At 35.5% G+C, this 25,928-nt stretch overlaps 1 protein-coding gene across 1 annotated transcript; it reads left to right on the top strand.

The window, feature by feature from the left end:
• Nucleotides 1-16,420: 16,420 nt before the first annotated feature.
• LOC101388639 (olfactory receptor 11H7-like) lies at nt 16,421-25,647 on the top strand. Its single transcript, XM_087429064.1, has 3 exons — nt 16,421-16,469; nt 17,677-18,291; nt 25,046-25,647. Exons 1-3 carry the CDS (start codon nt 16,421-16,423, stop codon nt 25,408-25,410), a joined length of 1,029 nt encoding a protein of 342 aa, XP_087285190.1. The 3' UTR covers nt 25,411-25,647.
• Nucleotides 25,648-25,928: the final 281 nt, after the last annotated feature.

Here is a 25,928-nt window from a genome sequence, read left to right as displayed (position 1 = left end):
AGTGGAAGGAATACAGAAAATCACATCTTCTCCTTCTTGTCTCAGATCTGGAAGTCTACAATTGATTTTAAAATATTGACTTTGTATCCACTCATTATGCTAATCTCACTTATTAATTTGACTTTTTGTAGATTCCTCTGGATTTTCGATATGTATACATACATTATGTCATTTGTGAGTAATGAATATTTAATTTCTTCATTTTCAATTCTTATTCCATTTTATTTCTTTTTCTTGCTTCATTACACTGTTTGACCCTCCAGAACAATGTTGAATTAAAGTGGTGATGCCTGGCATTCTTATCTGTTTTCTATTCTCAAGATGAAAATTTTTAATATTTCAACAGTGAGCACAATATTTATTTTAGGTATTTGTGTAGATACTTTATATTAGATTAAGTATTCCTTAGTATAAGATTCTCTGGTGTTGGTAGTTTACCATTTTTTTTTTAATGAATTGATGTTGAATTTTACCAAATTTTTTATTACTTCTATCAATATGTAAACATGGTTAATTACAGGGATTGATGTTTGAATGTTAAACTAGCCTTACATACCTGGAATAATACGAGTTGTATTATCTTTTTATATATCAATAGCTTCAGTTTGCTAATATTTTTTTAAGAATTATTAAATTTACGTTCATAGGTGAAATTAATTTTTCACTGAAACATCATGGTCTGGTTTAGAATTAAAGACATGCTGTTGGCATGAAAATAATTAAAATTTGTTTTCTATTTTTATTCACAGGAAGAGTTTGTACAATAGTGGTGTTATTTCTTCCTTATATATTTGAATAATTCACTAATGTGGATTTTCTTTGAGGTAAGAATTTTAAGAATAGATTTAATGTATTTATTAAATCTCAGCCTACACAGATTTTCTAAACACTTCTGCTTACAACCTGAATAATTATATTTTTCAGGAAATTTTATTCAAATTATTGAACTTACTGGGATAATTCAACTGGTTAATGTAATATGAGATGATTCAAGTGCTAGTGTGAGATTCATCACATACCTTTTGCTCTACCCCTGTGATAACAGAAACCCACGTAGAGGTGGAGCCTTCCTCAGCACGGATCCATTAATCATTATAATAAACAGGGACCAACTGCTGATCCACATCCCATATTAGTAGTGTGGTATGAATAAAAAATAAATATCTGTTGTGTTAAGAGAATGAAATTTTAGGGATTGTTTGTCATTTCATTATAAACTGACCAATACTGGTAAAATTGCTGACACTTTTTTTTTAAATCTGAAATTTCATATTTTATTTGAACAGGAACATTAGATATTGGATTTGAGATTTCTATGTATCAATCGTTAGATATGTCATAAATAAATTCCTCAATTTTGTGTCTTAGTATTCTTATTATAAACCTGCCTTTCTTTTCTCATAGAATTTGTTATATTGAAATAAAAGCAGCCTTTGAAAAGAACATGAAGAAAAGCAGTTTAAAATTTCTAGTAGAGTTAATAATTTCTAAGTGTGTGTTTACCTATGCAGAAGCAACTCCTCTTATAATTTTATTTATTTATTTTTTCCCCCAAAGCCCCAGTAGATAGTTGTATGTCATAGCTGCACATCCTTCTAGTTGCTGTATGTGGGACGCAGCCTCAGCATGGCCGGAGAAGCGGTACATCCATGTGCTCCAGGGATCCGAACCCGGGCTGCCAGCAGCCGAGAGCATGCACTTAACCGCTAAGCCACTGGGCCGGCCCGCAACTCCTCTTAATATATCTGTTTTCTTGAGAATTTCTAGAGATCTTTATTTATATTTCTATTTAGACATGTATTCTCATCTATCCTGTAGAATTTATGGTTAGATCTGTTTCTTTGTATTTTACATTTCTGTTATGAGAGGTTTGGGGATTTGATCGGAGATGTAAAAGATATTTTTCACTTTAAACAAATGGACTGAAGGTATATTTTATTATATAGAGGATAGTAAAGGCACTAGTCTGCAAACAGATCCGAATAGGTCAAATAATAAGAGGGAAAAAACACCAGCTCGACTGGAAAGGGAAAACATCCACATCGGCTGAGATAGCAGCAGATCCGAATAGGTCATATAATAAGAGGGAAAAACATCACATCGATCTGAAAGGGAAACATCAGATCGACTGAAGGGAAATGACACAAATTAACCGGAAAGAGAAACACCAGGTTGACCGAAAAGAGAACACATCAAATCAGTTACTTTATAGTAAATTAATTACTCACAACATCCACGCCCCACTGCCGGGAGAGCCCTGTCAATCCACGCGGCTGGGCAAGGATCACACGTCCTGGGCAAGGTGTCCCTTCCACAGGTGGAACTCTCACCAGGTCTCAGCATCCAGCAGTTTATATAAGCAGTTACAGAGTTTACAGAGCAAGCATCTAGTGTTCCCATGCACAAAACAGTTATCAGTGGCGTACGTGCACTGAGCCCCTTGGCTAACGTCCCAGCCCAGTAGTTGTGTACGTGCATTGTTTTCTTTGGTTATCGTCTTAGCCCGGCACAGATGGCCATGACGCTCCAAGAGCCTTGAACTGTTACAACTTGCAACTCCCTCCATGGGAGAAAGGCCAGTTCCCGGGAAAAGGCCAGTTCCCACCACACAGAAAGCAGCTTTGTATTTCTTTGTGTGCTGGTGGCTATAGGTCAATGGAGCGGCCAAACATGGCTGTACTCATGTCAAGACAATTTCCTAGGAATACTAATTTTATCTATGTACTTTTTATTTTCTCCTCCTACTCCAAAATATTGAAGAGTTTTTTAAATTCCTAAGTATCACTTTTTCCATATATCATTGGTTAGTAGGAAATGTCTAGAGGCAACGGAGAGCCTCTCTCTATTAACCTCTCATGAAAAATCAACTGGCTTATGTCTTTATGGGCAATTGCCTTAATTCTGCTTCATTCTGGCCTTCAATTATCTCCTCTGCTGCTAATACTATTGTTAAAATCTTGACTGAGATTTCAAATATAGACCTCTCTGTTTCCATAGTCAATTCTCTATAAATGAAGTCACATTATTTATACCTGTTTGTATTATAAATTGGATTTTTTCAATTATCTGCTCAGTATTGAGATATCTGACAACTGACATAAGTGGTGGTACATCCATAAGTGTTTTGATTTCTGTTATAAGAGCTATAAAAAAATTTTGATCAATTCTTGCTTCTACAACATCTCAAAGTGTTTCTTACGTCTCACTAAAAAATTTACATCTTTCCAAGTATGGGAAAAGAAAATAGCTCTGAAATATCTCTTCCCTAATCATTAACCACATCATTCAGGGAAGATGTAAAAGCCTCCTCCATTTGTTCAATATGTTTTTATTGTTTCTATTTTATTTTATTTTACAATTTAATCATCTATTATTTTATCACTTTTAAAAATAGCACCACAATGAACACTTTTGAATTTTGTGTATAGTTCCTTAGACACTTATTGAATGTTGGTAAGGCATAGAGGCTTGAAAGTGAAATTTCTGAGACGTCAACTGATTTTTTTCCCCCATGGCACTAATCTCACACTCTTTCCAACACTGGATGAAATCAGACTGTATTGTTATTTAATTTTAATTTTGCAAATATGATAGGTAAAAATGATAGCTTGTTATCTTAATTTGTGTTTGCCTAGTCAGCAGTGTGAATGAATGTTTTATTCAGGTTTTTACTAGTTACATATTTTTTCTTCTGAAAATTTCACGTTCATGTCGTTCACTCTACTTACTGAGTATTTATTATTAATATATATACGTTCTCTCGACTTCAAGAATATTATGTTATGGAAATGTTTGAAATATTTACTCCTAGCCTAAATTTACAGTTGATTGAATTTTTACTTATGTAAGCTATCTACCAGATGGAGACACAAAACCTTAATAGGAACTCAAGAGGCTTTCTCATGCCCCCCCTCATACAGTAACTTCTAAAGTTAACCTTTTTTATCACTTCTATCACCTTCAATTAATTTTGCTTTCACATAAATGGGATTATGTGATATATGGTCTATATGTGATTTCTTTGATTTGACATTATGTCTGTGAAATTTATGCAATTTATCAAGTGTTTGTACATTTTTATTGCCAGTGAGTTGTATTATTGCTGCCATTGTATGAACATACCGTAATTTACTTAGACATTACACTGTTGTTGGACATTTGGGTGGTTTCTCATTTTTGGCAGATACAAGTAAAGCTGCTATGAATATTCCTGTACATTTTTTTTTGATGAACATAACTCTCATTTCTGTTGTGTGTATATCAAAGTGGAACTTTTCAATTCTAGGATAAAAGTAGCTTTAACGTGACAAGAAACTGCCAAACATTCTTCAGATGTGATTGTACTAATTTACAATCTCAGCAGCATTGTAGGAGAGTTTCCATTGCTCCACACCCTCTCCAACACTTATTAGCCATCTTTAAAAAAAATTATTTTTACCCTTTCTGCTGGGTGTGTAGGGGTGTCTAATTGTGGCTTAATTTGCATTTTCATGATAAGTAATGATGTGTAACAACTTTTTCGTATGTTTGTTGGCTATTTGGAAATCTTTATCATGATGTGCGTATTCATGTTGTTTGCTCAGTTGTTAATTGGGTCATGTGTATTTTCTTATGACTTATACAAATTCTCTGCATAATGTGTAAACAAATTATTTGTTGGATGTATGTATTGCAGTGATCTAATCCCATTGGTGGCTTACCTTTTCACTTTCTTAGTGGTGTCTTTTAGTAAGTAGAGATTCTTAATTTTAATGATGTCAAGCTTTTTCATATATGGTTAAAGACACTTCTGTTTTAAGAAATCTTGATCTCTCTCAAAGTCATGAAAATATTCTCCTTTTTTAAAATTGATGCTTAAATATTTTGGCTTTCATATTTAGAGATATGATCCCTTTACAATTAATTTTTGTATGCAGTAGGTAGGTAGGTAAGGTGTCAAGTTTTATTTTTTTCCATGTGGATATTGAAATTGACCTAAAAATTTTATTTAAAAGACCATTGATTTCCTACTGGATTACTATGGAAGCTGCCCGATAAATATCATGACTGTATATGTATGTGCCTCCATTTCAATCTACTGCTCTATTTTTCTGTTATTTTACTAATACAGCACTGTTTTAATCACAGTAGACTTTATATTAAATCTTGATATCTGATAGTGTAAATCTTCCCCCTTTATCCTCTAGTATTGCTTTGTGTATTCTAGATCCTACGCATTTTCACCTACATTTTAGTATCAGCTTCTCAATTTCCTTGAACATACTTGTAAGGATATTGATTGGGATTTTAATATATCAATAAGTCATTGTAGGACAATTGCCATGCAACAGCATTGAGTCTTTTTTGTGTGTGTGTGTGTGAGGAAGATCAGCCCCAGCTAACATCCATGCCAATCCTCCTCTTTTTGTTGAGGAAATTGGCCATGGGCTAACATCTGTGCTCGTCTTCCTCTACTTTATATGGGATGCCGCCACAGCATGGCTTGACAAGCAGTGCATTGGTGCCTGCCTGGGATCCGAACCAGGGCCATCAGCAGTGGAGAATGTGCACTTAACTGCTGTGCCACAAGGCCGGCCCCAGCATTGACTCTTTTTAATTTTTTTTTTTTTTTTTTTACTGAGGAAGATTAACCCTGAGCTAACATCTGTGCCACTTTTCCTTTTTTTTTCCTGCTTGAGGAAGATTAGCCCTGAGCTAACATCTGTGCCAATCTACCTCTATTTTACATGTGAGTCACCACCACAGAATAGCTGATGAGTGATGTAGGTCTGCACGCAGGATCTGAACCCCCGAGCCCTGACAGCTGAAGCAGAGCACACCAAACTTAACCACTAGGTCACAGGGCCAGCCCCTAACATTGAGTCTTTGATACATGAACATGGTATATCTCTTCACTTAATTTCTCTTGGTTTTGCATTTTAGTTTTCAGAGTAAAGGTTTTGTATCAATTTTGTAAAATATTTTTAGTCTTTAAATATGACATTTTTGAACTATAGTAAGTTATTTTATTTTTCTTTAATTTCATTTTATAGATCATTGTAGCAACTTTGCTTGATTCACTTAGCATAGGTATTGCACTGAATGTGTAGATCATTTTGGATACCATGGACATCTTTGCAATACTAAGTCTTCCAATCCTTGAACACAAGATGTCTTTCCATTTATCTGTGTCTATAATTTCTTTCATCAATGTTTTATAGCCTTTAGTGTCCAACTCTCTCACCTCCTTGGTTAGATTTATTCTTAAATATTTTATTCTTTTTGATGTTATTGTAACTAAAACTTATTTCTTAATTTCCTTTTTGAACTGTTCATTGCTAGTGTATAGAAACACAACTGATTTTTGTGCGTTGATTTTGTATTCTGCAACTTTGCCGAGTTTATTAGTTCTAACGGTTGTTTTGTTGGTATCTTTAGGGTTTTCTACATAAAAGATCACGTCTATAAACAGATAAAATTTTTTTTTTATTTTTGGTGAGGAAGATCAGCCCAGAGCTAACATCTGTTGCTAATCCTCCAATTTTATGCCAAGGAACATTGGCCCTGGGCTAACATCTGTGCCCATCTTCCTCTACTTTATATGGGACGCTGCCACAGCATGGCTTAACAAGTGGTGCATTGGTGCGTGCCCGGGATCCAAACCTGTGAACCCTGGGCTGCTGCAGCGGAATGCACATACTTAACTGCTACACCACTGGGCTGGCCCCATACAAACAGATAATTTTACTTCTTCCTTTTCTATTTGGATACTTTTTATCTCTTTTTTTTGCATAATTGCTCTGGATAGGACTTCCAATATTACACTGAGTAGAAGTGGTGAGAGTGGGCATTCTTGCCTTATTCTTGATCTAGAGGAAAAGCTTTCAGTCTTTCACTATTAAGTTTAATGTTGGCTGTGGGCTTTTCATAAATGACCTTTATTACATTGAAGTACTTTACTTCTGTTCCTAGTTTGTTGAGTATTTTTTTTATGAAAGAGTGTAGAATTTTGCCAAAAGGTTTTTCTGCATCAATTGAAATGATTGTCTCTTTGGTCCTTCATTCTGTTAGTATGGTATATTACATTGATTAATTTTCATATATTAAACCATCCTTGCATTTCAGGAATAAATGCCACCTGGCCATGGTATATAATTTTTTTAATGTGCTGTTCAATTCGGTTTCATAGTATTTTGTTGAGAATTTTTGTTTCAATATTCATCAGAGATATTGGTCTGTAGTTTTCTTTTCTTGTAGTGTTTTTGTCTGGCTTTGCTGTCAGGGTAATACTGGCCTCATAGATTGAGCTTGGAAGTGTTCCTTCCTCTTCAATTTGTGGAAAGAGCTTCAGGAGGATTCATGTTAATTCTTTAAATGTTTGGTATAATTCTCCACTGAATCCATCCGGACCTGAGCTTTTCTTTGTTGTGAGGTTTTTGATTACTGATTCAATCTCCTTACTCATTATCGATCTGTTCATATTTTCTATCTTCATGATTAGGTCTTAGTAGGTTGTACGTTTTTAGGAATTAATCAATTTCTTCTATGTTATCCAATTTATTGGTGTATAATTGTTTATAGTATTCTCTTATGATTGTTTTTATCTCAGTGGCATTGGTAATAATGTTCCCTCTTTCATTTCTGATTTTAGTTATTTGAAGCCTTTTTTCTTTTATTCTTAGCTAATCTAGCTAAGGATTTGTCAAATGTGTTGACTTTTTCAAAAGCCCACTCTTGATTTCTATTGTTTTTCTATTCCTTATTTAGTTTACACCTGCTCTAATCCTTATTATTTCCTTCCTTTGGCTATCTTCGAGTTTAGTTGTTCTTTTTCTACTTGGCGTGTAAAGGTAGGTTTTCAATTAGAGATCCTTCTTTTTTAATGTAAGTGTTACAGACATAAACATCCCTCTTAGCACTGCTTTCACTACGTCTGTAAGTTTTGGTATGTTGTGTTTTCATTTTTATTTCCCTCAAACTATTTTCTAATTCACTTTGTAACTTCTTCTTTACCTATTGGTTGTTTAAGAGTGTCTTGTTTAATTCCCACATATTTGTAGATTTTCCAATTTTCCTCATGCCATATATTTCTAATTTCATTTCATTGTGATTAAAAAAGATACTTTGTATGATTTCAATCTTCTTGGACTTTTTAAGACTTGTTTTGTGGTCTAATATGTGGTCTTCCACAGAGAATGTTCCATGTGCACTTGTGAAAGAATGTATAACCTGCTGTTGTTAGGCGGGGTGTTCTGCATATGTCAGTTAGATCCAATTGACTTATAATGTTTTTCAAGTTTTCTATTTCCTTACTGATCTTCTGTCTTGTTGCTCTATTCACTATTGAAAGTGAACTATTGAAGTGTCCTATTGTTATTGTGTTGTTATCTATTTCTCCCTTCAATTCTTTCAAAATATGTTTCATATATTTAGAAACTCTGAAGTTTGGCAAATAAATATTTATAATTTTTATTTCTTCTTGGTGAATCAACTCTTTTATCATTATATAATGTCCTTCTTTGTCTCTTGTAACAGTATTTGATTTAAAGTTTATTTTGTCTGCTATTATTATAGGCACTCCTGCTCTCTTTTGCTTACCATTTCCATGGAATATCTTTTTCTATTCTTTCACTTTCAGCCTATGTATGTCTTTAGATCTAAAGTGAACCTCTGATAGAAAGTGTTTAGTTGGATCCTACTTTTTTAGTCCATTCATCCAATCTATGTTTTTTGATTGAAGAAATTAATCTATTTACATTTAAAGTAATTGCTGATAGGGAAAAATTTACCATTGCTATCATGTTCATTGTTTTCTGTATGTCTTGAAACATTTTTGTCCCTCCTTTCCTCTCTTACTGCTTTCATTTGTGTTTTTTTAAAATATTTTGTAATGATCATTTTGAATCCCTTCTCATTTCCTTTTTTGTATATTTTATATGTATTTGCTCTTTGGTTACCATTGAAGTTACATAAAACATGTTACCGTTACAGCAGTGTATTTTAAACTGATAACAACTTCACCTCAATTGACCATAAAACCTCTACTCCTTTATAGTTTCACACCCCCACTTTGTGTTATTGATGTCACAAGTTACCTCTTCTTATATTCTGCACCCATTAGCATAGATTTATAGTTTTCTTTAACGTTTTTATCATTTAAATTCTATGCACCAAAATTACAATAGTACAGGTTACTATGTTTGTTGTATAGTTACCCTTAACATAGAACCTTATAGTTTCATGTGGCTTTGTTTTGCTGTCTACTATCCTTTAATTGCATCTTGAAGGACTCCCTTTATCACTGCTTATAGAGCAGGTCTAACAGTAATGAACTCCCTCTGCTTTTATTTATATGGGAAAGTCATAATTTCTCCTTCATTTTTGAATAACAGATGACAGTTTTGACTGATCCTAGTATTCTTGGTTGACAGTTTTTTGTTTTTTGTTTTTTTTTCCTTTCAGCACTTTGAGTATATCACCTCACTCCCTTCTGGCCTGAAGAATTGATGATGAAAAATCTGCTGAGATTCTTGTGGAATCTCCCTTGTGTGTGATGAATTGCTTTTCTCTTCTTGGAAGATTTACTTTTTATTTTTGACTTTATGCATTTTTATTGTAATGTGTCTCAATCTGGTTCTCTTCAGATTTACTCTAGTTGAAGTTCTTTGAACTTTTTTTACCTGTATGTCCATTACTTTCCTCAGATTTTGGAAGATTTTGGCCATTATTTATTCAAATAAGCTGAACCCCTTTCTCTAGCCCTCCTCCTTCTGGTATTCCGTATGCATGTATTTGTCCACTTGCTGGTGTCCCATGAGGCCCTTAGGCTTGTATCAATTTTCTTCATTCTTTCTTCTTTATGCACCTCTGATTCAATAATTTCAAATGACCTATCTTTAAGTTCACAGACTATCTCTTCTACCTGTCAAGTCTGATGTTACACTCCACTAATGAATTTTTCAGTTCAGTTATTATACTTTTCAGCTCCAGAATTTTTATTTTATTGTTATTTAAAGTTTCATTCTCATTGTTGATACTCTCGTTTTGTTGATTCATCATTTTCTTTATTTCATTTAGTTGTCTATCTGTGTTCTCTTTTAGCTCATTGACATATGACAGTTATCTTAAATTCTTTGTCAGGCAGCTCATAGATATGATTTTCCCTAGGGTTAGTTCTGGGGTTTTATGATGGTCTCTTGATTGGGTCATATTTCCTTATTTCTTTGCATGCCTTGTAATATTTTGACTGGGATTTGAGCAATTGACAAAACAACCACCATCCCAGTCTTTGTGGACTGGCTTTGTGTAAGAGGAGACATCCAGTTATCAGCAAGGCTAGAGGTTCTAGGGTCTCTCAAAACTCTTCTCCTATCTTCCTCCCCCTGGCGTCTCCTTGTGGAATTGCAGTTCTAATCTACTGCTTGTCTCTGTTTTCAGTGGCTTCCAAACTAGCACTTTTCTCATCAGTGCACCTCATCTCTTTGTATTTGATTTTCCATGTATTTTATTTTTTAAAAAAATCTCATTAAAATGCATTCTACGTGTTGAATTTATTTCAATTTACTTAATATTATTTAAAACTTCCTAAACAATGGAAAAAACAAGGACTTTTGATTTCATTTATCCACTTGTACATGCTTTTATTGTTGTCAAATAATTTACAGTTACAGTTATTATGTAACAGTAATAAATCATATGATTGTTTTATTGTGTTTTTGAGCAGTCAACTTTTACTCAATATTTGTATTTTCTGGTTCTCTTCAATTGTTACATAGATTTTTAGGCTCATTTTCTTCAGTTTTCTCCTTTTTGGAACTACTCCCCCCAAATATCTGACACCTTGGCAGCTTCAAATTCTTGTGTAGCTCCTTGGCCAGAGACCTTCACTGTCTCCTTGAATTCCTTTTACTGTGACTTGTTTTTAAAAATGCCCTCAATGGAGATGCTGAAATCAATTTGGAATTCACATCATAAGCTTCCGTTTTGTCAAAAACTGTAGCCCTGCTGTGATAACTATCTAATCCATGCAGATTTGCATATATTTGTTAAGATCTCATAGCAATTTATAGTGGCAGTTTTAAGTCTGATAATGGCTACTATCTCAATGTGTACCACTCAAAAATCCCATTTTTGTCATTTAATACTTTCTTATGCCACAATTATAAAAGTATTTGTGCATGTTTTATTGATTTGTGTATATTTTCTGAAGTTTGTCTTAATCATTGATCTAGGTATATCTATGTATAACAAGATGCATAGATAGAATTTAATTTTTCAAGACATTGTTCAATATAGCATCTTTTCCTTCTTATTTAAATTGAAAGTAACCTTTATCAGAATCTGAACTCTCCAAAATTGAGTATTTTTCTTTGTCCACTTGATGAATTAATTACAAGAGTTTCTACTACAATTTTAAATGAATTAGTTTTAAACATATTTTTGGTTTTCAGTGTACAGGTCTTTCACCTTTTTCATTAAATTTATTCCTATGTATTTTATTCTTTTTGCTGCAATGGTAAACAGGATTGCATTCTTAATTTCTCTTTCTGCTATTTTGTTATTAGTGCATAGAGATGCAACTGATTTTTGTATATTGATTTTGTATCCTGAAACTTTACTGTATTCATTAATTATTTCTAATAGTCTTTTGGTGGATTCTTTAAAGTTTTCTATTTATAAAATCACGTCATCTGCAAATAGTGACAGTTTTACTTCTTCTTTTCAAATTTGGATCCCTATTATTTCTTTTTCTTGCCTGATTGCTCCGGTTAGGACTTCCATTAATATGTTAAATAAGAGAGGCAAAAGTGATCATCCTTGTCTGGTTCTTGTTCTTAGAGAGATAACTTTAAATTTTTCGCCATTGAGTGTGATATTAGCTGCAGGTTTGTCATATATGGCCTTTATTATGTTGAGGTACTTTTCTTCCGTATCCATTTTATTCATAGTTTGTGTCATAAATGGATGCTGTATCTTGTTGAATGCTTTCTCTGCATCTATTGAGATGATCATGTGATTTTTATTCTTCATGTTGTTGATGTGGTGTATCATGGTGATTGATTTGCAGATGTTGAACCATTCTTGCATCCCTGGAAAAAATCCCACTTGATCCTGGTGTATGATCTTTCTAATGTATTGTTTTTGATTTGCTAATATTTTGTTGATGATTTTTGTATCTATGTTCATCAGCAACATTTAGCTGTAATTTTCCTTTTTTGTGTTGTCCTTGTCTGGTTTTGGTATCAGGGTAATGTTGGCCAAATGAATGAGTTAGGAACCTTCCACTCCTTTTCAATTTTTTGGAAGAGTTTGAGAAAGGTAGGTATTGAATCTTCTGTGAATGTTTGGTAGAATTCACCAGGGATGCCATTTGGTTCTGGACTTTTGTTTTTGGGGAGGTTTTTGATTGCTATTTTGATCTCCTTACTGATGATTGGTCTATTCAAATTCTCTATTTCTTATTGATTCAACTTAAAGAAATAAAAAACAATACAAAGAAATGGAAATATATTCCATGTTCATGGATTGGAAGAATAAATATAGTTAAAATGTCCACATAACTTAAAGCAATCTACAGATTTAATACGACCCCAGTCAGAACCCCAATGACATGCTTCATAGAAATAGAACAAAGAATGCTAAAATTTATATGAAACAACAAAAGACCCCAAATAGCTACGGAAATCCTGAGAAAAAAGAATAATGCTGGAGGTATCACAATCCCTGACTTCAAAATATACTACACAGCTATAGCAATAAAAAATTATGTTACTGGCAGAAAACAGACACACAGATCAATGGAACAGAATCGAGAGCCCAGAAATAAAATCACACATCTATGGACAGCTAATCTTTGACAAGAAAGCCAAGAACATACAATGGAGAAAGGAAAGTCTCTTCAATATATGATGTTGGGAAAATGGACCACCATATGCAGAAGAATGAAAGTAGACCATTATCTTACACCACAGGCAAAAATTAACTCAAAATGCACTAAAGACCTGAATGTAGGGCCTGAAACCATAAAACTTCTAGAAGAAAACATAAGCAGTAAGCTCTTCGACCTTAGTGTCATAAATGGATGCTGCGTCTTTTCATATACTATGTCTCCTCACAGAAGGGAACAATAGGAAAGATAAATGAATGGGACCACATCAAACTAAAAAGCTTCTGCACAGCAAACGAAATCATTAACAAAATGAAAAGACAACCTAAAATTGGGAGAAGATATTTGCAAACCATATATCTGATAAGGGGTTAATATTCAAGATGTATCAAGAAGTCATACAACTCTATGGCAAAGAAACAAACAACCCAATTAAAAGTGGGCAAAGGATATGAGCAGATATTTTTCCAAAGAAATTATACAGATGACCAACAAGCACATGAAAATATGTTCAACATCTCTAAATATTAAGGAAAAGCAAATCAAAACTACAATAAGATATCACCTCATGTCCATCAGAATGGCTATAATTGACAAGATAAGAAATAACAAGTGCTGGAGAGGATGTGGAGAAAATGGAACTCTCATACCCTGCTGGTAGGAATGTAAACTGGTGCAGCCACTATGGAAAACAGTATGGAGATTCCTCAAAAAATTAAGAATAGAACTACCATATGATCCAGCTATTCCACTTCTGGGTATTTATCCAACGGACAAGAAAACATGAATGCATAAGATATATACACTCCTATGTTCATTGCAGCATTTTTCACAATATCCAAGACTTGGAAACAACCTAAGTGACCACCAACGGATGAATGGATAAAGAAGATGTGGTATATATACACAATGGCATACTACTCAGCTATAAAAAATGTGTAATCTTGCTATTTGCGACAATATGGGTGGACCTCGAGGGTATATGCCAAGCAAAATAAGTCAGATGATGAGTCTAGTACCATATGATTTCACTTATAAATGGAAGATGAAAACAACAACAACAATAACAAACAAACACATAGACACAGAGATTAGATTGGTGGTTACCAGAGGGGAAGGGAGGAGGGAAGAGGATGAAAGGCGTGAAAGGGCGTCTGTGTATGATGACACATGGTAATTAGTCTTTGGGTGGTGAATATGATGTAGTCTGCAAAGAAATCAAAATATAATGATGTTGACCTGAAATGTATATAATGTTATAAACCAATGTTACCTCAATAATAAATAAATATAATTTTAGTATATAGTAGGCCAAATCTTACCTCATTATTCTACTTTTTAAAAAGATGTTTAATCTTAAGAAGAATTTCAAACAAGATTTTAAAGCCTTTTTGTCAAGTTTTCAAATCTGTATTACAATTTCTCTTCCACAGTCTGATCGAGATTTGTCAAAGTTTCATTGAATTTGCATATTGACTTGTGTAAAATATTTACCTTTAATGCTAAGTAGTCAATCCATCAAGAAACACAGTATACTTCTTCTGTTAACCAGGTTTTCTTTTACATTGTTCTGTAAACATTTATTGTTTTCTCCATGGTGCTCATAATTATCTTGCGAGTTTTATTTCTAGGTGATTTTGAATTTATGTTGCTATTGAAAATGAAATAATTTCACCAAAGATAATTTACAAATTATTGCATCCATAAAAGGAAGTTTGTATTATCTGCATGTTTTATAACTAACCAATTTATTGAATCATTTTGTGTTCTAGCTGATTCTTTTGCTCTTGGTAGACAATCATTTCTTCAGCCAGTAATCAAAATTTCTCTCTTCCTTTCTAATGTTCGTATTTGTATATTATTATCTTTGTCTTATTTCATTGGTGTGATTAGGTACAGTGACATAATTGTATCAATTGACTTTTCCCAAATTTTGTTTTCAGAATATTTCCTGTAAATATCAGTGACTTAACCAACTTTTAAAAAAATTTATTACTCATATTAGGTGTTGCCCCTTGGTTGGCTGTATATGTCCTCTTCATTCTTGAATCTTGGTCAAAAAAAAAAAATCTTTCTTTTTTCATTGCACAAGGAAAAGAGTTATGGTAAATTATATAATGGTTCTTAAACGTTTTTTAGAAGTGGCATATTTAAAATTTATCTTATACTTCATTGGGCACACCAATTCACATTGCATAGTCTACCATCTGTGAGACATTCAAATATAATCCTTTTATAGGAATAGTAATGAATCACTTGGAATAATAACTCTATTTACCATATGGCCATATTTTTTTGTCTTTGATTCTAATTGGAATGTTTGTGTTTTATAATAAAGTATGATTTTGTCAATCATTTCTGGTAAAGAGACTCTTTACCAATTTAAGAAATTTCTTTTTATTTCTAGTTCATTTTATCAAGAATCGGTGTTCAATTTTATCTATTGCTATTTCTATATCAATCAAGATGTTCTTATGTTTTTCTCTATTAATTAACGAATATAGCATGTTATATTTATATATCCTGTCACATATGATGTTGGGTCACTCTTAAAGTAATAAACCCTACTTGACCATATGCTGTTATTTGGAAATTTTTTACTATAGATTATGGGTTAATATTACATTTAGAATCTTTGTAACACTGGTTAGCATACCTAATGGCTCAACAATTAGGAAGTCATTATGTAAAATGTATATACATATAATGCTAATGCTATAATATTAAGCAATTAAAATACATTATCAAAATGGATAACTACATGGGATTTTTTTCATAAATATCTTTCTTATTTGAAAAAAAACACTCATAGCTAAAGAATGCATCTGTCAACGTGGTGGTGGTGTTAAACTTGGGTTGGGACATACAAGATGGAATTAAGATGATGGATTAGTCTAAAAGACATGGAAAGGAGAATTTAATATTGTTAAATACATGGACTCCTAACCTTTGTATTAACCTATATTCCAGAAACTTTTCTCCAAGCTTGGAACTAAGTCTCATTGCCTGAGATACAACTTTCCTTTATCATCAGAGAGATTACTTTCCATTATAGTTAAAATAGCAAATTTATGCCTGCCAAAATTATTGTTTCTGTTTCCCTCGTTATTCCAAATGAAAACTCTCTGAACTAGAATAGGAAATGTGCAGGAATGGAAACAAGTTCCAACATGCTGAGTAAAGAGCTGAATAGGAAACCAGGTTCAGTAGGACCACTGTGTTATAAATTCCCTCTCTAGAGAGCCACTCCCCAGAGATGGTCTTTACAGAGATAAAAGGGCTCCATATTTTAATTGTTCATTTGATTCTGGATCATGAGACTATTATTCTCTTTTCAACTGTCAAGTTTCCTGTTGCTTTTTCAGTTTATATAAGCAAGAGAATTACAGAGGCAATCCCAGAGAGTGTCCACCACTGTTTTTTTGAATCTCATAATATTCTTGCTCCTAAAAGCCCTCTCAGCAGTTCATATGAATTCCCACAATATTGCACGGAACACGATTATGTTTGGTTTTTCTGAGATCTGAGACTACAGTTTGCACTCTGATGTGGAAGATGACACTCAACCATACAGATTTCTATGATACTCACCTTGTATCTTCAGGTAACGTAAAGCTCACATGACTCCGAGCTCCCCTATTTTCTCCTTTCACCCCTCTAGTTTTATATTCTACCACTTAGTATGTGAATTATAAAAGTATTCCGTCTCCAGAATAAAAGCCAGGATTATTTTCTGAGAACTTACAAAAAAATATTACTTCAAAAATTTACTAGAACTTTTAAAGAGGCTTGCTAGTTCCTCCTTTGTATTCCTACTTTATATGAGGGTGTTCGTACTCTAAGGCAGGGAAAATTCCAGAAAATGAAAGTGGATACAACTTTCTTCAATGTAACTTTAAGTGATATATTGCCTATCCCTGTTACTGTCTGTTACTTTCAGAGGCTAGGAGACAAGGACATTTTATTAGCGTGTGAGATTGCAAAATTTGAGGAACAGCCTTTGTGAGCATAACTGACTTGTACATACCTTTATAAATGATATGTATTTGATTTGAATATCTATTAATGTATTTTAAATCAAATGTAATCTTAAAAAACATCATCACATAGTTTAGGAATTGAGCGTGATTTCTAGGAAAATGTTAGATCGATATGAAGGACAATGTTATTATAGAGCTTGGTTTCTTAAGTTTCTTCATAAAATAAGGCAGATTATCAGTGACTCGTTTTGAGTGTATTTTTTACTGAAGAGAGGAATTAAAATGTGAAATCTTCTAATAAATTTTTATTTTTATTCGTTTATAATCTATTCTAAAACTGATACAGGAGTGTTTCTGATAACCCAACACAATAAAACTGAAATCAACTAAGTTGCAAAAAGTATATGTCTAGTGGTATTGTCCTCAAATAAGCTTGATACATTTCTCTCACAATAGAGCAAAGAATATTGAATATCAATATCTTTAATATATTTGTATGTCACAAGCACTGAGTTGTTTTGGCTGTGTTAACTCAGTTTTTATTTATTCACTGCTTGACCTAAAATTGTAGGTCCTGTACATGCTTGATTATTGTCAATACCAACTAGCCTTGATTGTAAACCTCAAGATGACAGGAAAATTTTCACTTTTATTTATTATGTCCAGAATAGGATTATGAATACCTGAAAATCATGGAAATATTACTGCATGCGTCATGGTATTTTGTTATTTACAGACATGAACAATGATATGACCCTAAAGAAGGCATCTGCCCTAATGTGTAATACTATGTAAGGCCACTTCTAATATGGAAATCTGTTGTTTTTACAGCTTTAAAAACAAACCAATATTTCAACATAAATAATTGCTCTAGCTCTGTGAGTAAATTCATCCTTTTAGGCTTCCCTTATACCTGGGAAGTTCAAATCATCCTCTTTTCAATCTTCTCTGGGACATATATTCTGACACTAATTGGAAACTTGTGCATTATCTGTGCTCTGAGGTGGGACCATCAACTACAAACTCCCATGTACATCCTGCTGGCCAATTTTTCCTTCTTGGAGATCTGGTTTACCACTTCCACTGTCCCTAAGATGCTAGCCAACTTTCTCTCTGAGAACACCACCATCTCTGTCTCTGGCTGCTTCCTCCAATTTTACTTCTTCTTCTCCATGGGCACCACTGAGACCTTCTTCTTGTCTGCCATGGCCTTTGACAGGTACCTTGCTATCTGCAGACCGCTGCACTACCCCACTGTCATGACAGTTCAACGCTGCATCAGAATGGGAGCTGGCTGCTGGGTGTGTGGCTTCTCTTACTTCTTCTTGCCTGTTTACTTAATCTCTCAGCTCCCATTTTGTTGTGGCAATAAGGTTGATCACTTCCTATGTGACCCGGGACCCCTTATAAAGCTGTCCTGTGTGCCAGCTCCTGCCACTGAGATCATCTGTGCCATCTTTTTTTTTTTTTTTTTTTTTTTTAATTTTTTGTTTATTGCAGTAACATTGGTTTATAACATTGTAAAAATTTCAGGTGTACATCATTGTACTTCTATTTCTGCATGGACTACATCATGTTCACCACCAAAATACTAATTACAACCCATCACCACACACATGTACCGAATTATCCCTTTCACCCTCCTCCCTCCCCCCTTCCCCTCTGGTAACCACCAATCCAATCTCTGTCCCTATGTGTTTGTTTATTGTTGTTATTATCTACTACTTAATGAAAGAAATCATACGGTATTTGACCTTCTCCCTCTGACTTATTTCACTTTGCATTATACCCTCAATGTCCATCCATGTTGTCACAAATGGCTGGATTTCATCGTTTCTTATGGCTGAGTAGTATTCCATTGTGTATATATACCACAGCTTCTTTATCCATTCGTCCCTTGATGGGCACTTAGGTTGCTTCCAAGTCTTGGCTATCGTGAATAAGGCTGCAATGAACACAGGGGTGCATGTACCTTTGCAAATTGGTGTTTTCAAGTTCTTTGGATAAATACCCAACAGTGGAATAGCTGGATCATATGGTAGTTCTATCGTTGATTTTTGAGGAATCTCCATACTGTTTTCCATAGTGGCTGCACCAGTTTGCACTCCCACCAGCAGTGTATGAGAGTTCCCTTCTCTCCACAACCTCTCCAACACATGTTGTTTCCTGTCTTGTTAATTATAGCCATTCTGACGGGCGTGAGGTGATATCTCATTGTAGTTTTGATTTGCATTTCCCTGATAGTTAGTGATTTTGAACATCTTTTTCATGTGTCTGTTGGCCATCTGTATATCTTCTTTGGAGAAATGTCTGTTCAGGTCTTTTGCCCATTTTTTAATTGGGTTGGTAGTTTTTGTTGTTGAGATGCATGAGTTCTTTATATATTTTGGAGATTAAGCCCTTATCAGATGTATGGTTTGCAAATATCTTCTCCCAATTGTTAGGTTGTCTTTTCGTTTTGTTGATGGTTTCCTTTGCTGTGCAGAAGCTTTTTAGTTTGATGTAGTCCCATTTGTTTATTTTTTCTATTGTTTCTCTTGCCTGGTCAGATGTGGTGTTTGAAAAGATGTTGCTAAGACTGATGTGGAAGAGCGTACTGCCTATGTTTTCTTCTAGAAGTTTCACAGTTTCAGGTCTTACATTCAAGTCTTTAATCCATTTGGAGTTAATTTTTGTGTATGGTGTAAGGTAAGGGTCTACTTTCATTTTTGCATGTGGCTATCCAGTTCTCCCAACACGATTTGTTGAAGAGACTTTCTTTTCCCCATTGTATGTTCTTGGCTCCTTTGTCGAAGATTAGCTGTCCATAGATGTGTGGGTTTATTTCTGGGCTTTTGATTCTATTCCATTGATCTGTGTGTCTGTTTTTGTGCCAGTACCATGCTGTTTTGGTTACTATAGCTTTGTAGTATATTTTGAAATCAGGGAGTGTGATACCTCCAGCTTTGTTCTTTTTTCTCAGGATTCCTTTAGCTATTCGGGTCTTTTGTTGTTCCATATCAATTTTAGGATTCTTTGTTCTATTTCTGTGAAAAATGTTGTTGGAACTTTGATAGGGATTGCATTGAATCTATAGATGGCTTTAGGAAGTATGGACATCTTAACTATGTTAATTCTTCCAATCCAAGAGCACGGAATATCTTTCCATTTCTTTGTGTCCTCTTCAATTTCTTTCAGCAATGTTTTATAGTTTTCGTGTACAGATCTTTCACCTCTTTGGTTAAGTTTATTCCTAGGTATTTTATTCTTTTTGTTGCAATTGTAAATGGGATGGTATTCTTAATTTCTCTTTCTGCTACTTCGTTGTTAGTGTACAGAAATGCAACTGATTTTTGTATGTTGATTTTGTATCCTGCAACTTTACCATAGTCGTTTATTACTTCTAAAAGTTTTCTGGTGGATTCTTTAGGGTTTTCTATATATAAAATCATGTCATCTGCAAATAGTGACAGTTTCACTTCTTCCTTTCCAATTTGGATCCCTTTTATTTCTTTCTCTTGCCTGATTGCTCTGGCTAGGACTTCCAATACTATGTTAAATAGGAGTGGTGACAGTGGGCATCCTTGTCTGGTTCCTGTTCTTAGAGGGATAGCTTTCAGTTTTTCACCATTGAGGATGATATTAGCTGTGGGTTTCTCATATATGGTCTTTATTATGTTGAGGTACTTTCCTTCTATACCCATTTTATTCAGAGTTTTTATCATAAATGGATGCTGTATCTTGTCAAATGCTTTCTCTGCATCTATGGAGATGATCATGTGATTTTTATTCTTCATTTTATTAATGTGGTGTATTACGTTGATTGATTTGCGAATGTTAAACCATCCCTGCATCCCTGGAATAAATCCCACTTGATCATGGTGTATAATCTTTTAACGTATTGTTGTATGCGATTTGCTAGTATTTTGTTGAGGATTTTCGCATCGATGTTCATCAGTGATATTGGCCTGTAATTTTCTTTTTTGTGTTGTCCTTGTCTGGTTTTGGTATCAGGGTAATGTCAGCTTCGTAGAATGAGTTAGGAGCTTCCCCCTCCTCAATTGTTTGGAAGAGTTTGAGAAGGATAGGTATTAACTCTTCTTTGAATGTTTGGTAGAATTCACCAGGGAAGCCATCTGGTCCTGGACTTTTATTTTTGGGGAGGTTTTTGATTACTGTTTCGATCTCCTTACTGGTGATTGGTCTATTCAAATTCTCTACTTCTTCTTGATCCAGTTTTGGAAGGTTGTATGATTCTAAGAATTTATCCATTTCTTCCAGATTGTCGAATTGGTTGGCATATAGTTTTTCATAGTATTCTCTTATAATCTTTTGTATTTCTGAGGTGTCTGTTGTAACCTCTCCTCTTTCATTTCTGATTTTACTTATTTGTGCCTTCTCTCTTTTTTTCTTGGTGAGTCTAGCTAAAGGTTTGTCAATTTTGTTTATCTTTTCGGAGAACCAGCTCTTGGTTTTATTAATTTTTTCTATTGTTTTTTTGGTCTCTATTTCATTTATTTCTGCTCTGATTTTTATTATTTCCCTTCTTCTACTGATTTTGGGCTTTGTTTGTTCTTCTTTTTCCAGTTCCTTTAGGTGCATTGTTAGATTGTTTATTTGAGATTTTTCTTGTTTGTTGAGATAGGCCTGTATTGCTATAAACTTCCCTCTTAGAACCGCTTTTGCTGTATCCCATAAATTCTGGCATGTCGTATTTTCATTTTCATTTGTCTCCAGGTATTTTTGATTTCTTCTTTGATTTCTTCGTTAACCCAATCGTTGTTCAGTAGCATTTTGTTTAATCTCCATGTATTTGTGGCTTTTCTGATTTTCTTCCTATAGTTGATTTCTAGTTTCATACCGTTGTGGTCAGAAAAGATGGTTGGTATTATTTCAATCTTCTTAAATTTATGGAGACTTGTTTTGTGGCCTAATATGTGATCAATCCTGGAGAATGTTCCATGTGCATTTGAAAAGAACGTGTATTCTTCGGTTTTTGGATGGAATGCTCTGTATATATCTACTAGGTCCATCTGTTCTAGTGTGTCATTTAAGGCCAATGTTTCCTTATTGATCTTCTGTTTGGATGATCTATCCGTTGGTGTAAGTGGAGTGTTAAAGTCCCCTACTATTATTGTGTTACTGTCTATTTCTGTTTTTATGTCTGTTAATAATTGCTTTATATATTTAGGTGCACCTACATTGGGTGCGTAGATATTTACAAGTGTTATATCCTCTTGTTGGATTGTTCCCTTGATCATTATGTAATGCCCTTCTTTGTCTCGTTTTACAGTTTTTGTTTTAAAGTCTATTTTGTCTGATATGAGTACTGCTACCCCTGCTTTCTTTTCATTGCCATTTGCGTGGAGTATCTTTTTCCATCCCTTCACTTTCAGTTTGTGAGTGTCTTTAGGTCTGAAGTGTGTCTCTTGTATGCAGCATATATATGGGTCTTGTTTTTATCCAGTCAGCCACCCTATGCCTTTTAATTGGAGCATTTAGTCCATTGACGTTTAAAGTAGCTATTGATAAGTATGTACTTACTGCCATTTTTTAACTTTTTTTTTTTTTTCCCTCAGTGTTTTAGTAGTCCTTCTCTGTTCCTTACTTCTTCTATACAGAATTGATGGTCACTTTAGTTTGACCTCTGTCTGAAAGCTGTACTCTTTAACTACCCTCCTCCCTCCTTTTGTTTTTGATATCATATCCAACTTCCTTTTTGTGCATTTGTATCCATTACGTTCTAATCGTGGAAATAGATAATTTTTCCTATTTGTGGTCTTCTCTTTTCCCCTTAAATCAGTCCCCTTAACATTTCTTGTAACACTGGTTTCTTGGTGACAAACTCCTTTAATTTTTGCTTGTCTGGGAAATTTTTGATCTCTCCTTCCATTTTGAACGATAACCTTGCTGGGTAGAGTATTCTTGGCTGTAAGTTTTTTCCTTTTAGCACTTTAACTATATCGTGCCATTCTCTTCTAGCCTGTAAGGTTTCTGCTGAGAAGTCAGCTGATAGCCTTATGGGGTTTCCTTTGTATGTAACTTGACATTCTCTTGCGGCTTTTAGGATTCTCTCTTTATCTTTAATTCTGGACATTTTGATTATGATGTGTCTTGGTGTGGGCCTCTTTGGGTTTATCTTGTTTGGGGCTCTCTGTGCCTCCTGTACCTGGATGTCTGTTTCCTTCCTTAGGTTAGGGAAGTTTTCATCTATTATTTCTTGAAATAGATTCTCTGCCCCCTTGTCTCGCTCTTCTCCTTCCGGGACACCTATAACACGGATGTTAGTGCGCTTGATGTTGTCCCAGAGGTCCCTTAGACTGTCCTCACTCTTTTTAATTCTTTTCTCTTTTACCTGTTCACCTTGGGTAATTTCTTCTAGTCTTTCTTCCAGCTCACAGATCCGTTCTTCTGTATCCTCTACTCTGCTTTTGAGTCCCTCTAATGAATTTTTCATTTCCAGTATTGTATTCTTCATTTCTGATTGGTTCTTTTTATATCTTCCATTTCTTTGTTGACATTCTCACTGAGTTCATCTATTCTTCTCCCCAGATCAGTTAGCATCCTTAACACTCTTAGTTTGAACTCTCTGTCGGGTAGGTTGCTCATTTCTGTTTCACTTAGTTCCTTTTCTGGGGTTTTGTCCTGTTCCCTTACTTGGAATGTATTCTTTTGCCTCCTCATTTTGCCTCTTTCCCTGTGCTTGTGTCTATGTATTAGGTAGGTCAGCTACGTCTCCTGCTCTTGGATAGGTGACCTTATGTAAGTGATGGCTTAGGAGGCTTCCAGTGTGCTTCCCTCAGTTCTCAATGTTCCAGGGGTGGCCCCTATGTGGGCTACGTGTGTGCTTCTATTGTGGCCTGTTAGCTCTCCCTATAGGCGCCCAGGGAGGCTGAGTTATGCTCCTGGCCAGCTGTTGTAATGCTCAGCTGCTTGTAGTTGTTGTGGGCCCTTCAGTCTCTTTATCAGGTGTGAGAAGCCCCAGCACAGTTGGCTGCAAGTTCTAATACCACATTTGTGTTGCAGTATTTCTTTTAAGTGAGTAGGCCCCCAGCGTGGCAGGTTGTTAGGCTCAGGGCCTTAGAATTGCTGTAAACCTCTAGCCTATTAGGTCTCTTGTCAGCTCTCTGAGGATTGCAGCTGGGTGGGGCTGGCCTTAGGCACAGGAGCACCCAATTGTTTCAGGCTTTGGAAGGTGGGGCAAACCTCCTATGTGGGTCTTTGAGAAGCACAAGTCTTCTGCAGCTGACAAGCCCTGCCGCCCACAGGTCCACACACACAGTCAACACAGTCCTGCCCCGTGTGAGCGCCCCGACCTCCCCAAGCGCACCCAGTCTCTCCACGGCGGGAGCCCCACACACTCCGCCACCACCCCACACTCTCCACCCGCTCCTTGTGCACACCCTGCCCCGCTCAAGTCAGCTCAGTTGCCAGGCTGCAGAAAATCCAGTCACCAATCTATGCAGGCCCACATGTTGCCTGAGGGTTTGTTGTTAGGTGGGGCCAGTCTCTAGGGTGGGCTGCCTGCCCTGGCTGAGCTGGATTAAATCGGTGCTCTAGCGGGTGGAGCAGACCCTGGGCTAGCAGGTCTCAGGGAAAACTCCAATGGCGTCTGTGTCAGCAGGCTCACACCAGGCCACAACAATGGCCGCCGCCAATGTCCCAGTCCCTGGAGAGGTCTCACCCCTCACCGAGATGCACTCAGGGCCTATTAGGTGAGTCTCTTGTCACCAAAGCAGTGTGCACCTTTCTTTCTGGTGATTTTAGGATGCTTTCTGGAACGGGTGAGTTTGTGCGCCGGCCCTTTAAGAGCCAGTTTTAGTTTCTTTGTGAGCCGGGTTTTCTGGGGATGCTACCCAATGCTTTAGTAGCAGCAAAGTCAGATATTATGCCGCTGGTCTCGATTGTGCTGGGTCCACACAATGCCCACAGCGGGGGCGCTCCCGGCTCAGGGCCCCGCGCCTCCAGGGAGGCTGCGTACCTGTGAGCTGCTCCCGGCGGCCGTGAAGCTGGCGGCTTGTGAAGGCGGCGTTTTTCCTCTCCGGAAGGGAGTCTCTGCCTCTTCCACCCCAGTTAGGATTGTCCGTTGTTGCAGGAGTTCCTCTTATCCAGTTTTCAGCTCTGTCTCAGGGGTAATTTTTCCACGAGTAGTTGTAAATTGGCTGTGTCCACGGGAGGAGGTGAGTTCAGAGTCTGCCTACGCCGCCATCTTGACTCCCTCTCTGTGCCATCTTTAACTCAGTCCTCATTTTCCCCACCTTGCTCTTCATTACCAGCTCGTACATCCTGGTGATTAATGCTGTGCTCGAGGTCCCTTCAGCAGAAGGCTGGCGTAAGGCCTTCTCCATATGTGGCTCCCATCTGGCTGTGGTGTCTCTGTTCTATGGCTCTATCATGGTTGTATATGTGAGCCCAACAGCAGGCAATCCAGCAGGGATCCAGAAATATGTCACTTTGTCCTATTCTGTGATCACTCCATTTTTCAACCCCTTGATTTATAGTCTCCAGAATGAGGAGATGAAGGTGGCCCTGAGAAAATTATTCAGGACTATGAGATTTATTCAGAGGTATGGAAGAAGTCTTTGAAGAACTTTTGTTCATAACTGCAATAATACATGGAATATAATTAAAAGATTGATATTCAATTATATTAACTGAAATAGGAAAATTTTTTGGAGGGGAGGAGAAACATGTTCAACTGTAATTAAATGTTTATTAAGTTAACTGTAGCCATCTGTCTGTTTTTTATTACTAGGGAAAAATTTATATTAATCTTAAAATTTCAAAGTGAAAAAATAAGCAAAGAAAAAATGATCACTCATCTTACTGGTATTTGGCTTTAAAACTAATTAAAATTTTGCTGTCAACATTACATACATACATATATAACAATAATGTCAGTACTATATTTTACATTTATTACTAATATTTCTCTAGTGAGTCAAAAGTTTCATATGCTAAATTTCCAAAACAACATTTAAATGCTAATTCCTGTGTCAATATTAAAAAACATGACAATATGCATTCAACTTCTTACGGAAATTGATTTATCATAATTGTATTTCTTCTCACTTTCTCACCAAAATTTAGTTAAAATACTCTGT

This window comes from Ceratotherium simum, chromosome 3, assembly GCF_057802395.1.
Source record: "Ceratotherium simum simum isolate JZ-2026a chromosome 3, ASM5780239v1, whole genome shotgun sequence".
Taxonomy (NCBI): domain Eukaryota; kingdom Metazoa; phylum Chordata; class Mammalia; order Perissodactyla; family Rhinocerotidae; genus Ceratotherium; species Ceratotherium simum.
This window is presented reverse-complemented; position numbering and strand designations above follow the sequence as displayed.